The sequence below is a fragment of the Mirounga leonina genome, unplaced genomic scaffold (genome assembly GCF_011800145.1).
Source record: "Mirounga leonina isolate KUSES-001 unplaced genomic scaffold, KU_Mleo_1.0 Mir_376, whole genome shotgun sequence".
Classification (NCBI taxonomy): Eukaryota; Metazoa; Chordata; class Mammalia; order Carnivora; family Phocidae; genus Mirounga; species Mirounga leonina.
The window spans coordinates 2,492,580-2,509,610 of record NW_023270718.1 but is presented as its reverse complement, the minus strand read 5'-3'; the positions used below and the strand labels follow the sequence as shown (position 1 = coordinate 2,509,610).

Genomic DNA, 17,031 nt, shown 5'->3' with positions numbered 1-17,031 from the left:
GTGCTTTAGCAGCAGTCCTAGAACCCAGCTACTAACACCGAACGAAGAGAGGCCCTGCCTGTCCCCAACCCGGTGCCCTCCCTGCTCCGTTCTCATAGCCGGAAAAGCTGAAGGCTGGAGGAGGGACTCACTCAGGGCACACAGCTGATGGGTCACTAAGCCGCCAGCCCTCCAGCCCTGAGCCCCCAGACCCCCCAACTCCGGAGGAAAGAGTGCCACCGGGGCCTCCTTCCCAGTTTGAAAGTGCCCGAACTGTCCAGGTCAGATACCGGCGGGGGGTGGGGGGCTGCCCAGATGGGTCCCCCAGGGAGCTCCTGAGGTGCCCAAAATGCACCCTAAGGCTTGGCCTCCCGCTGCCTCAGGCCTCTAGGCTCACAGGGCGCAGGCGTCCAGAGCCAGCTGGAGACCATGGATTCCTCCCGGAGCTCTGTCCACCCCTGCCGAGAACAACGAAAATCCCTCCTGGCTGGCTCTCTGGAGCTGCAGGGAGGGGTGTCTTCCCCCTCTGCCCTCCACCCCCCGAAATGTTTCTGTTTCTAATCCTAGCCTGGGCAGGAATGTGGCTGTGCGGCCAGGGTCCAAGGAGCTATTTTGGGGGCTCCTTTGCCTCCCCCAGGCTTTGGCCAGTGGGTCACCCCTGGTCCTGGCTCCTGAGGGCCTCCCTTCCCCATTCTCTCACCACCCCTTCCCCACCTCCTGCCAAAAAAAAGTCAGTGGAAAGCAGAGGGCCTGAGGGCTAAATATAAACCGTCCCAAAGTCTGAATCTGTGGCTGAGTCACCCGTGAAGCTTCCCTGGCCTCCTGCCCCCCCTTCCCAGGCCTCACCCCTTTCTCCCCCACCCCAATTCCAGGGCTTGAGAAGGGTGTTACCCGATCGTTCTGAACCTTAATTGGCCCCCTCAGAATGGGAGGGCTCATCTTTGGCATCTGCCACACCTGTAGCTACTAATGTGCTCCTCCGTTTTTGGGGGGCAGGCATCGTGGGAGAGTTGAGGTTCTCCACCCCCCCATCTCACACTGACGCGTTCTGAGGGGCCCTGGCAGGAGGGAGTTGGGGGGCCTGGCTCGTAAGGGGTTAAGGCTGGGAGGCGGGAGGGGGCCGTCCCGAGGGGTGGGGAGAAGGGGAGGAGGCCTCAGCAGCAGAGAGAAGTGGCCAGAGAGGCCCAGGGGACAGCCAGGGACAGGCAGACATGCAGCCAGAGCCCCGAGGCCTGGACAGGGGCTGCCAGGCCCCGTGACTGGAGGACCCCGAGCCCCTGGCCCGGGGAGGGGCCATGGTGCTGCCTGCCCGACATGTCAGCCGAGGTGCGGCTGAGGCGGCTCCAGCAGCTGGTGCTGGACCCTGGCTTCCTGGGGCTGGAGCCCCTGCTCGACCTTCTCCTGGGCGTCCACCAGGAGCTGGGTGCCTCCGACCTGGCCCAGGACAAGTATGTGGCCGACTTCTTGCAGTGGGGTGAGTGCCTGCCGTTGTGGGTGCCACAGATTGGGGGGCGGTAGGGGCAGGGCAGAGGTAGGAGATGGGGCTGGGCATCGGGGCTGATAGTTGGGGTCAAGATGGACGTGGGAGAGCCTCTGACTCAGGAGCCCGGAACTTGGTCCTGGGTCCTAGGGTGGCATGTCCCTACCCCTGTGCCACCCTGGCAGGGCAGGCTGGGGTCAGCAGAGGCTAGGGCAGCCGTGACTCCGAACCTTGACCTGGGAGCCATGGTAGGCTGGACTGGGCATGGCCTTCCGTGGTCCTTCTGTACCCCCTCCCCAAGGTCTAGGCCTAGGGACATGCTGGGAGCCCTGGATCCTAGGATCGCCCCCACCACCACCAAGATGGGCCCCGTGGCTCTCCACCCTGGCCTCCCAGAGCACAGAGGCAGGCGGAAGGGACAGCATGGGGCAGCTGCCAGGGGTGCGGCCAGTGGGCAGGTGTTCGGCGCCAGCGTCTCCCGCTGCCCCAACAGGTGCCCAGGCACTGGGAGGGTGCGGCCACTCAGGCCCTGGGGGAGAACTGGCTCCGCAGACAGGCGGCACCCAGCACCCCCCACCCCCTGGATGGAGGAGGGACAATTTCAGGTTCTTCTGGGTGTGCCCACTTTCTAGGGTCTGGCCACCCCCCCTCCACCAGCCCTGGTCTGTCGAGTTTGCATGGGGCAGCTCCCCAAGTCCCTGGTTCTCATGACTTCTGACCTTCCGGCTCTCCCACAGTCCCTTCTGGCCAGGTCTTTCCCTGGAGACAGGTCTGAAGGGAAGATGCTTCCCCCTCTGGCCTTGTCTGCCTCCGGCCCTCCTCCACCCCAGGACTCAGGCTCACTTGGTTTTCCGTCTCTCTGACACCCTGCCACTCTGTCCTTGCACTGGTTTGTCCCTCAGTGGCTTGCACTCGGTCCTGGGGCTCTGTATGTCTCTGTCTCTCTGCCTCTCCGCTCTCCCTCGTTTCTTGCGTTCATCTCTTTTTGACCCAGGCCTTGTTCCTGTCCCTCCCATTTCGCAGATAGGAAGGTGGAGACCAAAGGCCGGGCCACTCAGCCCCTGGAAGAACTTTCTCCCCGCCTCCCCCAGTCCTTAGTAACTCTCTCAGCCCTGATTTTGCAGAGCGTGAAGTTGAGCTAGCAGGGTAAACTGAGCCCGGAGCTGGGGGCAGGGGTCTGGGCTCTCCCGTAAGGAGCATTCCTTTTGTGGCCTGAGCAGCATCCTGCGGCCCCTCCCCTGCTAGGCTGCCCAGGGCGGGGGAGGGGGCCTGGGTTCCTGCTGCCTTAAAAGGGCTCAACATCTTGGCTCTCTCCTCCCTCCCCCGTCCTGGGCCCTGGCTGGTTCTTCCCTGCCGGCCCACTCTCCCGAACCTCGAAACTCATGGGGGCTTGTCTCTCCCTGCCATAGCCCACTCTATCTCCCCTTACTTTCACTTGAATCCGTCCCTCTCTCTGTCCTGCCTCCCAAGTCCCCAGCGTCCTCCCTCTCCCTGTGCCCTTGCATTCCCTCCACCTGGGCCTTCCCTCCCTACCTGCTGTAGGACCTCGGGCCAACCTCTTCACCCATCTGAGCCAAGTAAAGGCCTCCCGTAAACGAGGGGCCTCCAGTAAATGATGGGCCTCCCGTAAATGAGGGGTGACGAAAGAAGCCCTCTTCCTGGAGTTGAGGACAGAGCGAATACACTAGAGCTTGGAATTTGGGTCCATGCTGGCTTTGTCTTCCCTCTCCTGTTCCCTCTCAGGGCCCCATCCCCAAATCCAGTGTTTCCCAAAGTGTAGTCCAAAGCCACCAGCCTCTAAACCTGGAGGTGCTGGACTAAACTGAATGTTCCAGGACAGGACCTGAGACAGACTGAGAACCCAGGTGTGGGCCTGGCAGGCACTCCCACTCCCAGCCAGAGTAGGGGTGGGGACTGAAGCTCAGGAGACCCTAAGGCCTGGGAACTCACATCTTCTGTTCTTCAGAGCCTCCCTTTCCCAGAGCCCGCCCTCTCCACCTGCACCCACTAGAGCCCCTCTGGCCCAATGCCCTTCCCAAAAGGGGTTCCTCAGGCATCCCACCTTTTTTTCTGTAGGAGGGCAGTTTGGGGTCTCCAAAACTTCACACAGTGTTTTTGCGGGGAAGCCTTTGGGAGGCTGACAGTCCTAGGAGAGAGACAGAGAGAGGAGAGAACAAGGGACAGAGGAGACCGAGGAGGGACAGGGGGAGACTGAGGGACAGAGGGTGGGACTTCCTCCGGTCTCCAGTGTCAATCCCAGTTACCCTCGGTTCTCACCTACCCCGCCCCCCAGTGGAGCCCATCGCGGCGAGGCTTAAGGAGGCCCGACTGCAGAGGGATGACTTCGAGATTCTGAAGGTGATCGGACGCGGGGCGTTCAGTGAGGTGAGCCTTGAGCGGCGGCTGCAGCTCTGCGGAGCAGGGGACGCGACTTTTCGTGCAGTGGGAGGGACCCAGGGGTTTGGGGCGGGACCTTAGAAATTGATGAATGACTTGAGCTGAGAAAGCCTACACGAGCCGGGCGGGGGCGGGGCCTGAGGTCGCTGGGCGTGGCGTTAATCGTGGGGCGGAGCCACGAGTAGGTTGTGTTATGGGTGGAGTCCAGCCTTGGCGAGCCCGCGTGTTTCCCCCGACACCTCCGCCCCCAGTCACCCTGTTTCGGCCTTCAGGTGGCGGTGGTGAAGATGAAGCAGACGGGCCAGGTGTATGCCATGAAGATCATGAATAAATGGGACATGCTGAAGAGAGGCGAGGTGAGGGCGGGGGCCGGATGTGCAGGGCGCTAGAATTACCCACCCCGCTCCGGCTCCGGGCCGCTTCAGTGCCTCCGGGTGCCCCGCAGGTGTCGTGCTTCCGGGAGGAGAGGGATGTGTTGGTGAACGGGGACCGGCGCTGGATCACGGAGCTGCACTTCGCCTTCCAGGATGAGAACTACTTGGTGAGCCCCAGACCCGGGGGGACTAGGGAGACGGATCCCGATCCCGAGGCCGTCAGTGAACGAGGCGGGGTCAGGGAGAAATTCTAGGCTGTCTCGAAATGGCAGCGGTGTCTCTGGGTGTGGGAGGAATTGGTCTTCCTTTCCCGGGATTGGGAGATGCCCCTTATAGCTCTTTTCACGGGCTGATTCCAGAGGACCCTGTAAAGATGCCACCGTCGGGGTGCGGGGGGCGGATCTCTTACCTGGACTGGGATAGCTCTGTACAGTCTATGTGGGGGCCCCTGGGCAGGGTATTTAGGCTCTGTACTTTGGGCACTGGGAGCTCTCTGGGCTCTCTTTCCCCCTCTCTCTTTCTGTCCAGTGACATCCTGGGAGAATTAGGTTTTGGCGGGGGGAGTGTCTCTGATTTGGCCTGGGAGATCTCTTGGCCTCTCTTGGGGCTGGGGCTACGGGGTCTCTGCCCAGGGATGGGGCATCTGCGGGAGTCTTTGTCCCGGGCTATTGTCAGCGCCGAGGGGTGCGACTGACCCCCCCCATGACACGTCCCCTGCCAGTACCTGGTCATGGAGTACTACGTGGGCGGGGACCTGCTAACGCTGCTGAGCAAGTTTGGGGAGCGGATCCCGGCCGAAATGGCGCGCTTCTATCTGGCCGAGATTGTCATGGCCATAGACTCAGTGCACCGGCTGGGCTATGTACACAGGTGGGCGCAGCAGGGGCTGAGGGGCGGGGGCTGAGGGCGGGGCCCAGAGAGGGAAAGCAAAAGTTGCACCCGGGTAGGGGGCAGGGTACCGCCAAGGTTGGAGCCAGAGGGGGCGGGGCCTGGAGAGGGACCTCATTGGTTGGGACCACTGGGGACAGGGACAGAGGAGTGGGGTTCAGAATTGCAGAATCCCCTAAGGGGGGGACCGCAATCGGAGAGCATGGTCCCTAAGAGGGTGGGGACCCGAGGCCGTGCTGTCTGGAGGGGTGGAGCCTGGTGAGATGGATGGAGGGAGGCTCACTTATCCCCCCACCCTCTCCTTCCGTTTGCGCAGGGACATCAAACCCGACAACATCCTACTGGACCGCTGCGGCCACATCCGTTTGGCCGACTTTGGCTCCTGCCTCAAGTTGCGGGCAGACGGAACGGTGAGCAGTGCGGGGCGCTGCTTTGAGCGGGGCGCTGCTTCGAGCAGCTCGGACCACCAAAGAGGAGTGGGGTCAGGTGGGGGGACCGGAAGTGCAGAGTGTGGGGGCGGGGCTGAGGCGCACAGGTAGAGTTAGGGTGGGGGCACAACCAGATTTGGAGTGGGAAAGAGAAGGAGGGCACCAACGCCTAAGTGCCTGAGCGGCTCCGGGTTAGAGCAGGCAAGGGGAGGGACTAAGCCCTCGGGGCGTGGTTGGGAGGGGCGGGGCCAGAGCTCGGAGGGGCGGGACCGAGCCCAGCTCTGCACCTTTTGGCTCAGGTGCGGTCGCTGGTGGCTGTGGGCACCCCGGACTACTTGTCCCCCGAGATCCTGCAGGCCGTGGGTGGCGGGCCCGGGATGGGCAGCTATGGGCCCGAGTGTGACTGGTGGGCGCTGGGAGTGTTCGCCTATGAAATGTTCTACGGGCAGACGCCCTTCTACGCCGACTCCACGGCTGAGACCTACGGCAAGATCGTGCACTACAAGGTGAGCACGGCCAGAGGAACCCCTGATCTCCCTCCACGCATACTGACAGGCTAACGTCCCCCGCTTTCCCTCTCCCTCTGGCAGGAGCACCTGTCTCTACCCCTGACCGATGCAGGGGTCCCTGAGGAGGCTCGAGACCTCATCCAGCAGCTGCTATGTCCCCCTGAGATGCGGCTGGGCCGGGACGGAGCAGGTGATTTCCAGAATCATCCTTTTTTCTTTGGCCTTGACTGGGACGGTCTTCGAGACAGCGTGCCCCCTTTTACGCCGGATTTTGAGGGTGCCACTGACACGTGCAACTTCGATGTGGTGGAAGACGGGCTCACTGCCATGGTGAGCGGGGGCGGGGTAGGTACCTGCGACCCCTGCTGGGCAGAGGGTATTCCTGCCCCCCCCCCCCCCCCCCCCCCCCCCCCCCCTACCCGGAAAGTTGGGCTTAGAATAGTACCCATCTCTTGGGGTCTTGAAATCATCCCTCCCCCAGAGCACCTGCTCTGTGCCTGCCCAGTGCTGTGAACCCAGCGGTGACCTGGATTCCCAGTCCAGTGGGGAACATAGACTGGTCCCCAGACAACGATGCCACAGAGAGTGGGGGGGGGGTGAACAGGGGAGGGCCAGGGGGTGGGGCTCCTGACCCAGCATGGAAAGTCCTGGAGGGCTTCCTGGAGGAGGCACTATTTGAGGGATGAGAAGTGAGAGGCAGGAAAGCACCACAGTGCGGAGGAATCTCTCTTAGGCCATCTCTCTCTCAACAAACTATCCTGAGTGAGCGCATTTTCAGCCTGGGTCCCCTTGTGCCAGGTGCTGCTAGGGACACAGAGGGACCAAGCCAGCCCTAGCCCCTGCCCTCATCCACTTACAGCCCGGAGAAGTATATAATTACAGCATGGAGAGTACCCCGAGGGGAGCCGCAGAACACAATGAAAGAAAACGAGGGAGGGGCCACTTAAGATAGTGGGAGCGGGTATTTAAAGCCAGACTGGGAAGGGGCGAAGGACCAGCTCTGACAAGCACAGGTCACTCCACATCTGTTTCTCTTGTATAGGAGACGCTGACGGACATGCGGGAAGGCATGCCACTGGGGGTCCACCTGCCGTTTGTGGGCTACTCCTACTCGTGCATGGCCCTCAGGTAGGCAGTGCCCCTGGGCAGCCTGTGAGGAGCGGGCCAGTGGTGCCAGCCTCCACAGGTCCCGGGATGCTGTCCAGGGGCACCCAGTAGAATTGCAGGATCAATCTTGGAACTTTCCTGCCTTGGGACCACGGACTATTAGGAGTCCAGAGATGTAGGACCTTAAAATCTCAGACCATAAGTACTGTGAAATTTTAGATTCAGTTGTAAAACCTCAGAGCCAAAGACTCGGCCTTCTAGAATCTTCCAACCTTCCACTTTCAGATTTCTAGTACAGTCATAGGACCTCAGAATCTTAGAAAATAAGTTTAGAATTTCTAAATTGATCTTAAAAGAATACAAACTCATTGAATCACTCATAACCATAAAGCCTTTTTTTTTTTTTAAGATTTATTTATTTATTTATTTATTTGACAGAGAGAGAGAGACACAGCGAGAGGGGGAACACAAGCAGGGGGAGGGGGAGAAGCAGGCTTCCCGCTGAGCAGGGAGCCCAACACGGGGCTCGATCCCAGGACTCTGGAATCATGACCTGAGCTGAATGCAGATGCTTAACGACTGAGCCACCCAGGCGCCCCAAAGCCTTTTTTTTCCCCCCAGATTTTATTTATTTATTTGTCAGAGAGAGTAGAGAGCGAGCACAAGCAGGGGGAGCTGCAAGCAGAGGGAGAAGCAAGCTCCCCACTGAGCAGGGAGCCAGATGCAGGACTCGAACCCAGGACCCTGGGATCATGACCTGAGCCCAAGGCAGATGCTTAACCAACTGAGCCACCCAGGCACCCCACAAATGCCATTTCTTACCATGAATGAACAACAGCACGAGCCATTGTGCAGTATTCTCACTGGGCAGGTCGGGACTCAATCAGTCCATCTCTGTTATAACCCAAGCTGGATGAATAGCTGCGGCTTGGTCTCCATGCTCACCAGGCTCATCAGGCCCTTGAGACCTGTTTCCACGAGAGGGAGCATTGGGTTGGAGGCAACATCCACTTTTATTGCAATTTCATATTCCCAGGGAGAGCGTTACCTCTTCCCAGCAGCTGGGGATGGTGGGGGCAGGGGGCTGATGACCAGAAAAAGACCGTATCTTGGGAGGTAGCTTAGAGATGGGTGGGGTCCCCCCTCACTGTCCTGACGTCTAAAGGAGAGGGGTCTGCAAAGGTCACATGGAGAGGGAGGAGATGAGCAGACCCCAGAGCATGGGTATCTGGAGCCCAGGATCTGCCAGAAGGTGCAGAGAGGCCAGCTCCCAGGCCCATGAGGCCATGCGAAGGGCAGGCCTTTACTAACAAGAAGGGGACCTGTCACACCAACCTGGCAATCAGTTCCCTTCTCTCTGTCCCTCCCCCTCCTCACACTAGGGGTTCTTCAGGGTCTGGCTCTCCCATGGCCACAGGAGAGGGAGTCCTGGCTCTAAATCCAGGGGCGGGGCAACCTCTTGAGGGGGCCCAGCTCTCCCTCCCCTTGCCCTGTTCCTCTCCCCAGGGACGAGGAGGCCCCAGGCCCCACGGCCATGGAACTGGAGGCCGAGCCATTGCCTGAGCCAACTGTGCAAGCACCCAGCCCAGAGGCCACAGTGCCCCCACTGGAGGAAACTGAGTCTTTGGAGGAGGAGGTCAGTCAGGGACGAATGGGCAAGAAAGGCAAGGGCTTCTGGGGTCTTGCATGCTGTGGAGTGCTAAGTAAGCCCTCTGGGAGCTCACTTGACAGAAAGGGACAGAAAACACAGTAGAGACAAAGTTACTTCAGTCAGAAACAATCCCTATGAAGACATTAAAACCGGCCATTGTGTGTGGGAGGAGGGGACTCTGGGAAGGGACAACACCGAAGAGAAGGAGGAGGAGGACCATCCATGGGAAGAAAAGGACCCACTCACTGGTCAGCTGACAGAACTTCAAGGCAAAGGCTTATTCTCGAACAGGAAAGGAGGGCGGGCAGTAAGGCTGACTTGTTCCAGGAGGAGGCTGGAGGAGGCTGAGGGGAGCCGAGACTGAGGCCATCAGGAAACAAACCAAACAGGGCCTTTTGGTGAGGCAGGCCTTCCCCTGAGGGCGCTGAGGGGCTGGAGAGAAAGAGAGGGCCGTGGTCAAGTTGGGTTAGAGTTTTAGGACCAGTCCTTTGGTTCCTGTGTGTGCAAGGTGGGTGGGAAAGGCCCAGACCAGGGGCTGGGGTTAGTTAGGGAAGGAGGAGACTTGGGTCACTGCAGGAGCTGTGAGGATTCCCAGAGATCTAGAGGACAGGGCGGGGTGGGGGTCGGGGTCCCAGCCTAGAACCTGTGCCCAGGTCTTGGGTGCCGCAGGAGCCAAAGGCCGCCCTAAGCGCGTCCCGCCCGCAGGCTGAAGCGGCGGTTCCGGAGGCCATTCCAGCCTCGGCGGAGGCCCGGGAGGCCCGGGAGGCCCAGGTGACGCTGCGGGAGCTCCAGGAGGCCCTGGAGGAGGAGGTGCTTACACGGCAGAGCCTGAGCCGGGAGCTGGAGGCCATCCGCACAGCTAACCAGAGCTTTGCCAGGTCGGGGTCGGGGCGCCGGGGCCTCTCTACCGCCAGCAGCCTGTCTCGCTCGGGTCCGGGCGGGCTCACGGTCTTTTCCTCCCCGCAGTCAGCTCCGTGAGGCCGAGGCCCGGAACCGAGACCTGGAGGCGCACGTCCAGCAGCTGCAGGAGCGGATGGAGCTGCTGCAGGCTGGGGGAGACGCAGGCGAGTCCCTCAGGCGTCCCCTTTCCCGAGGGCGACGGGGCGGGGGGGGGGGGGGCCAGGGAGGTGGGCCCCCGGCGTGTGTGGACACCTGGGGGAGGGCGAGGGGCCCAGGCTGGGGCACGCCGCGCCACCGCCCTCCTCCGCCCCTCCACGCGCCCTATGCGTCTCTCTTCTCCTTCCAGCTGTCACGGGGGTCCCCAGTCCCGGGGCCACGGATCCACCTTCCCATGTAAGACCCCTCTTTTTCCCCTGTATCAAGCCTGCTGGCCCCTCTGCAGACCCCGCCCCTGTCTTCTCGTCCAGATTTAGGGATCACCCTATCTCTTGGGAGTTCCAGACAGCAGACACCCTCCATTCAGGCCCCCCTCCCCCACCAGATAGCCCCACCAGATCCCGTCTAGGAGCTCCCTCGATTCCTTCCCCGACTCCCTCTGCTGTCTCTTGCCCCCTGCCGAGGGCGGCCGGGCCGGGCTGGGCTCCGATCGGGTCACCTGTCCCTTCTCTCTCCAGCTAGATGGCCCCCCGGCCGTGGCTCTGGGCCAATGCCCGCTGGTGGGGCCAGGCCCCATGCACCGCCGCCACCTGCTGCTCCCTGCCAGGGTACGTCCGGCTTCTCACGCCCGCCCGCCGCCGCCGCGCCCCCTCCTCGCTCCACTTACCCCAAGCTGCCTCTGCTTAGCTGCGCCTTTGTCGGGCCCGGCCCGCCGCGGGGAGGGAGGATGCCCGGGCAGCCAATCAGCACAGGCCGCTAGGAAGCAGCCAGTGGCGAGTTCCGACAAGACTTGAGGCTTGCCAGCGGACCAACCGCAGCTGCCCGCGGGGGCGGGGCGCAGTGCAGAAAGGATTGTGGACCCACCTATGGGCGTAGGCGTGGCGAGTCTCAGGAGCCAATCGGTGGGCCGTGCCGCGGGGACCTGATCCCGCCCTCTTGTCCGCAGGTCCCTAAGCCTGACCTATCGGAGGCGCGTTCCCTGCTCCTGTTCGCCGTTGCTCTGGCTGCTGCCGCCGCCTTGGGCTGCACTGGGTTGGTGGCCTGCGCCGACCATCTCGCCCCGGTCTGGCGCCACCCAGGACCCGCCTTCGCCCCCTGAACCCTAGAACCCCAAGCCGGAGGGTTGGGTGACCTGGGCACCGCCCAGAAGCCGCTCCCACCGCCTCCGCGTTCACACCGCTCCAAGCGTGGGTGTCCGCCCCAGCTCCAGCCCTGTGATCCGGGCCCGCCCCCTGGCGGCCGGAGAGGGAGGAGCCGGGCCCGCGGTCGGAGCATGGGACTCCTGGAAGGCTTGTAACCGGCAATGCTGCAGCTGCTGCCGGGGGGTGGGGGGGTGGGGATGGCAGACCACTTCCTTCCTGCGGCCTGGCTGAGGCCCCGACATGTATGGGCAAACTGCGATCTAGAGAAGGCAGCAGGGCCAGGGCTCGGCCATCAATTTTTCACCCTCCCCGCCTCCCCCCTCCCCCCCTCCGCCCCCATCGGCTCGCAGACCACAAATCCTTGTGCATGAGGCCCTGCTATCCCGGGAACGTTCTCCCCCCGCGGCGAACGTCTAGTGCGAGCTCCGCCCGCTCTCTCGGAAACCTTGTGCTTTTGCCAGCCCCGCTTTTTCGGGGACTCCCGCGCCCTCCTCACGTAAGCGGCTCTCGGAGCCACCGCAGGCTCCGCCCGCCTCGGCAGTTTGGGTATTTATTGACCTGTCCTCCGACCCGCTGACAGGCTCCAGGACCCCAGCGCCCTAATCCACGTTTTGGATGCACTGAGACCCCGACATTCCTCAGTATTTATTGTCTCTCCCCACCTAGGACCCCACCCCCGATCCTCGCGAATAAAAGGCCCCCCCGTCTGCCCAAACCTCTGAAGTCCCGGGTGTCCGCTCTCTTTTCGTTGCGGGAAGGAGCCTGCTCAGGGGGCCAATCGGAAGGCGAGTGGAGGCAGCCAATGGCCTGGCGGGAGGCTAGCGGGCCGCAGAGCTGACGAATCAGGGACGGGGGTGGGGATGGGGACGCTGAGGGGCGTGGCCTCAGCATCCGGCCAATAGGAGATGGCTAGCGAGCCACCAGGAGGCACCGCCCCCTGTCCAGCTGTGGCCCAGCTGTGCCACCCGCTCCCCGGGAAGAAGGGGGCTGGGCCGGCTGCGCGCGCGGCCACCCTCCTACCACTGCGCCTGCGCGGGCCACGCGCCTCCGTTCCAGAGACTTGCTCAAGAAAAGTTGCTGCAAACTTTCTAACCCGTTTCCTCCGCCCCTTCTCCCTGCCAGGCCCGCCCCCCTGCGGCGCCGGGAATTCCGAGGGGCGGAGCGCAGGCGGAGATGGGGGAGTGGGGGGGCCTTCAGAGGACTCTGGAGACGGAGGCGTGCAGAAGCTTAGTCTCGGGGCGGAGGTGGCTTCGCGCCCTTAGCGCTCCCGGACGGCCCGTTACCTTCTCCGTTGTCCCGATGGGGAAACTGAGGCCCTGAGCCTGAGGCACACGCGGGGGGAGGCAAAAAAGCGCGGCCTGAGGCGGAGGGAAAACAAAAGGAGAATCACGGACAGACGGGGAGGGGGGCGGGCACTCACACAGACACTGGGACCGAGACCCAAGTGGAGAGCCGGGCCTGGCATTGCTGGGGGAGACGCGGGGTCGGCGCGGGGGGAGAAGATCGGGAAGCGCGAAGAGGAGGGCGGAGAGGGGGGACGGGCGGGGGAGGGGGCTGGGGAAAGCCCGAGGGAGGAGGAGAAGGAGGGAGGAACTTCCCAAAGTTGCAAAACATGGCTACCTTGCCTGCGGAGCCGAGCGCGGGGCCGGCGGCTGGGGGGGAGGCGGTGGCGGCGGCGGCGGCGACCGAAGAAGAGGAGGAGGAAGCGCGCCAGCTCCTGCAGACTTTGCAGGCGGCCGAGGGTGAGGCAGCGGCCGCGGCCGGGGCCGGGGCGGGCGAAGCGGCGTCGGGAGCGGAGGGCCCGGGATCCCCGGGCGTCCCCGGGTCGCCCCCCGAGGCCGCTGCCGAGCCGCCCACGGGCCTCCGCTTCTCGCCCGAGCAGGTGGCGTGCGTTTGCGAGGCGCTGCTACAAGCCGGCCACGCCGGCCGCTTGAGCCGCTTCCTGGGCGCGCTGCCCCCGGCCGAGCGCCTACGTGGCAGCGATCCGGTGCTGCGCGCTCGGGCCCTGGTGGCCTTCCAGCGGGGCGAGTACGCCGAGCTCTACCGGCTGCTCGAGAGCCGCCCCTTCCCCGCCGCCCACCACGCCTTTCTGCAGGACCTCTACCTGCGCGCGCGCTACCACGAGGCCGAGCGGGCCCGCGGCCGCGCGCTGGGCGCAGTGGACAAGTACCGTCTGCGCAAGAAGTTCCCGCTGCCCAAGACCATATGGGACGGCGAGGAGACCGTCTACTGCTTCAAGGAGCGCTCCCGCGCCGCGCTCAAGGCCTGCTATCGCGGCAACCGCTACCCAACGCCGGACGAGAAGCGCCGCCTGGCCACGCTCACCGGCCTCTCGCTCACGCAGGTCAGCAACTGGTTCAAGAACCGGCGACAGCGCGATCGGACCGGGGGCGGCGGCGGCGCGCCTTGCAAGAGGTGAGGGGACCCGGGCGGCGCAAGTCCCGCTTTCCCGGGGACGTGCCACCCACCAGCCACCCCCCTCTCCCCCATGCCCACGGCTGGGGTCAGCGCGCCGAGCTCTGGGGACGCCTCCTGCTCACGCCTTCAGGCGCCCCCCAGGGCGCAGGGACTACGTGTGGACGGAACAGGCACACGGCCCGGGCCCTCTCCCGACCCGGCAGCTCCTGTCGCGGAGGCCGGGAGACCTCTTCCCCTCTGCTGCGCTCAGAGCGCCGTCCCCAATCCCATCCGTGTCCGTGGCTGGGGGGAGGCAGTGAGGAAAAGGGGGGCTGCGGAAAGGGGGACGGGGCCTTGTCCACCCACCGCGCGTGGAGGCGTCTTTCACGCCCCCGGGCTGCCGGGCCTTTCCCTGGCCGTGGCTCTTCCCCACCCCCCCACTCACCCCCCCTCGGGGCCCAAACAGCGTGGTCCGTCGTCTGTCTTTGTTGTGAAACGTGAACCTTCCCCAGCTCCGGTTTCCCTGTAACCCAAGCCCTTCCCCTCCCACCCTGCGCGCCGGCCTCTCACTCCCTTTGCTGACGCCGGCGGGGGGAGGCACCGGGAGCTGAGCGGGCGGCGGCGGCTGCCTCCTCACTCTCCGGGAAGACGCCGGGCAGCTTGCGGCCCGACCCGGGGGACCCCAGGGCAGCCCAGTGCTCAGCCTCTGGGGCCCGGAGGCCGAGGGATTGGGAGAGGAGGGCCTCCTCCCTGCGGTGGGGCCAGCTTTAGCTTTTACGGAGAGGTATCAATGCTGGACTTGCAGAGGCTCGTCTTGGGGGGTCCTTGGGTGGTCTCAGGAGGAGGTTTTATAACCCGCCCGGCCCAGGCCTTCGGCTGCAGAAGTTTGGGCCGCGGCAAGGTGGGGAGGCAGCGGTGAGCCCCGCGCTCCGGCGGGGCGGCCAGTGGGGACGCAGGGCGTTGGGGACCACAACTCACAATCCTTTCTCTGGCCAGCGAGTCTGACGGGAACCCCGCCACCGAGGACGAGTGCAGCCGCAGTCCCGAGGACCTGGACAGGGCGGTGGCCCCGGTGGCGGCGGAGGCCCCCGCCCAGGGCTCTATATTCCTGGCCGGGGCCGCCCCTCCTGCCCCCTGCGCCGCCTCCTCCTCCATCCTGGTGAACGGCAGCTTCCTGGCTGCGGGCAGCTCTCCCGCCGTGCTCCTCAACGGGAGCCCCGTCATCATCAACAGCCTGGCCCTCGGGGAGGCCTCCGGCCTGGGCCCCCTGCTGCTCACGGGTGGCAGCGGCCCTCCTGCACCGCAGCCCGGGCCCCAGGGGGCCAGCGAGGGCAAGACCTCCCTGGTCCTGGACCCTCAGACCGGGGAGGTTCGGCTAGAAGAGGCTCAGCCCGAGGCCGCCGACACCAAGGAGGCCCAGGTGGCTGCTTCGGGGCCGGCGGGAGAGGAGGCTGCGGGGCCCCTGCCCCAGGTGGTGCCCGGCCCCCCGCCGGCTGCCCCCTTCCCTCTGCCCCCGGGGCCAGTGCCGTCCGTGGCTGCTCCCCAGGTGGTGCCGCTTTCCCCGCCCCCTGGGTACCCTGCAGGCCTGGGCCCCGCGTCCCCACTGTTGAACCTGCCGCAGGTGGTGCCCACCTCACAGGTGGTGACCCTGCCCCAGGCGGTGGGGCCGCTGCAGCTGTTGGCGGCCGGGCCGGGCAGCCCCGTGAAGGTGGCGGCCGCGGGCCCCGCCAACGTGCACCTGATAAACTCCGGGGTGGGCGTGACTGCCCTGCAGCTGCCTTCGGCCACCGCCCCAGGTACCTCCTGCCTTGCTGGGGCCTGAGGTGGGGGGTTGGGGGGCGGCGCCGGCAGTGGGCTCTGGGGAGGTTGGGCAGCCCACCCCTGGCACGGCCCAGAACCCTCCAGAAGCCGGCGGCGGCCTGAGGCTCAGGCCCCACAGACGCAGCCCCGGCCTCGGAGGGGCTCGAAGAGGCTCGCTTTGCCTCCTGCTGATCTCCCTGCCTGCCCTGCTGAGCGCCATCTTCACCCCAGCGCCTGGCCCGTGTCTCGTCCCCACAGGAAACTTTCTCCTGGCCAACCCCGTGTCGGGCAGCCCCATCGTGACAGGCGTGGCCGTGCAGCAGGGCAAGATCATCCTCACGGCCACCTTCCCCACCAGCATGCTGGTCTCCCAGGTCCTGCCGCCTGCCCCCGGCCTGGCCCTGCCCCTGAAGCCAGACCCGGCCATCTCCGTGCCCGAAGGAGCCCTCCCGGTGGCCCCCAGCCCCGCTCTCCCGGACGTGCACGCCCTGGGCCCGCTGTCTGCGCCGCCGCCGCCGCCCGTCCCCGTCCCCGCCGCCGCCGCCGCCGCCAGCCTGCCCTTCTCGCCGGATTCCTCGGGTCTCCTACCCGGCTTCCCGGCGCCCCCGCCCGAAGGGCTCCTGCTGTCGCCTGCAGCCATGCCCGTCTGGCCCGCGGGCCTGGAACTGAGCGCGGGCCCGGAGGGGCTGCTGGAAGCAGAAAAGGGGTTGGGGACGCAGGCCCCCCACGCCGTGCTGAGGCTGCCGGACCCCGACCCCGAGGGGCTGCTCCTGGGGTCCACGGCCGGCGGCGAGGTTGACGAGGGGCTGGAAGCCGAGCCCAAGGTTCTGACCCAGCTACAGTCGGTGCCTGTGGAAGAGCCCCTGGAACTGTGACCGCCCCCCGCGCCGGGCCTCGCGCCTCTGCTGCCAATGGTGCTCAAGATCTGGGGCCGCGCAGAGCTCCCTTGGGGCCGAACGAGGGGGCTGCCCAGACACGGTCGCTTTGAGCCCAAGATGCCACACACTACGTGCGCTGCCCCCAAGCCGGGCCGCGGAAACTCTCCAAGCCCTGGAGGTGCCGGGGGGGAGGGGGGCTGGCCCCTGTCCACTCCCGCCCAGGGACACTGACCTTGGGCTCGGCGGCGTCCTCTGTTACAGCCCTTGCTCTGTGCCCCAAATATACGGGGAGGTTTGGGGGTCCTGACTCGGGGGCTCTGCCCCCCTCAACCTGGTACTAGCTGTGAGCTGCAAGCCCTGCCACGTGGCTGGATTTCCGAGCCCCTGGGCCCGCCCCCGTCGCTCCCTAAAACACTAATAGGTCCACTGACATCCAGTGTTCTCAGAACCACTTGGAGTCGGAGGGTGGAGGACAGGCAGTCCTGTGCCCCAGACCCCCGGGACCCTCCCGGCTGGGCCCTCCCTGCTGAAAAGGGAGGCAGGTGCGGGGAGGCCTGCGTGAGGCTCCCCCTGGACTAGAGCCTTCTTTCTCACCTCCGGCCCAGACCAAAGATCCCCTCACCCCTGGGGCAACCCTGACCCCTGTGTCTAGTTTGTATCATAAATCTTTATTTTTCTAGGACATGTTATGCCTCCATTTCAATTAAAATAAAGTTAACAGACAACTAGAACCTCCAGGGGTGTGGGCTACCTTCTAAATTACTTGTCCGAAGGAAACACTGGACCATAAAAAATCCCCACCCGAGATTCTGGCTTTCTGGCCGCCGCTGCCTGACAGGGCCGGGGGGCTGGAGGGCAGCTCTGTGGGAAGGTGTGGGTTCTCTCCAACTGCAGGCCCCGGGCCCTCCAGATCCTGCAGGAGGAGCCCCCACCCAGGGCGGAGGA

The 17,031-nt window shown here is 64.7% G+C and overlaps 2 protein-coding genes and 1 long non-coding RNA gene across 7 annotated transcripts; 2 read left to right on the top strand and 1 right to left on the bottom strand.

Annotated features, from left to right (window-relative positions):
- Positions 1 to 58: 58 nt before the first annotated feature.
- Positions 59 to 11,726, top strand: DMPK (DM1 protein kinase). Of its 5 annotated transcripts, none has more exons than XM_034986794.1 (16): positions 59 to 260; positions 363 to 1,453; positions 3,753 to 3,844; positions 4,129 to 4,212; positions 4,302 to 4,397; positions 4,952 to 5,100; positions 5,435 to 5,528; positions 5,846 to 6,052; positions 6,137 to 6,385; positions 7,098 to 7,183; positions 8,669 to 8,798; positions 9,519 to 9,691; positions 9,780 to 9,877; positions 10,060 to 10,106; positions 10,392 to 10,477; positions 10,816 to 11,726. In XM_034986794.1, exons 2-16 carry the CDS (start codon positions 1,294 to 1,296, stop codon positions 10,973 to 10,975), a joined length of 1,911 nt encoding a protein of 636 aa, XP_034842685.1. In that variant the 5' UTR covers positions 59 to 260; positions 363 to 1,293; the 3' UTR covers positions 10,976 to 11,726. The 5 variants fall into 5 exon arrangements, with proteins under 5 accessions (XP_034842685.1, XP_034842687.1, XP_034842683.1 ...); XM_034986796.1 differs by having other exon boundaries at positions 10,388 to 10,477; XM_034986792.1 differs by having other exon boundaries at positions 6,137 to 6,400.
- LOC117998163 lies at positions 11,644 to 12,695 on the bottom strand. Its single transcript, XR_004675950.1, has 2 exons — positions 12,632 to 12,695; positions 11,644 to 12,333 (listed from the first exon to the last, which is right to left on the bottom strand). It is a non-coding gene; the product is annotated as an uncharacterized LOC117998163 (long non-coding RNA).
- SIX5 (SIX homeobox 5) lies at positions 12,624 to 16,804 on the top strand. The gene is made up of 3 exons (XM_034986785.1): positions 12,624 to 13,426; positions 14,405 to 15,204; positions 15,467 to 16,804. Exons 1-3 carry the CDS (start codon positions 12,624 to 12,626, stop codon positions 16,081 to 16,083), a joined length of 2,220 nt encoding a protein of 739 aa, XP_034842676.1. The 3' UTR covers positions 16,084 to 16,804.
- Positions 16,805 to 17,031: the final 227 nt, after the last annotated feature.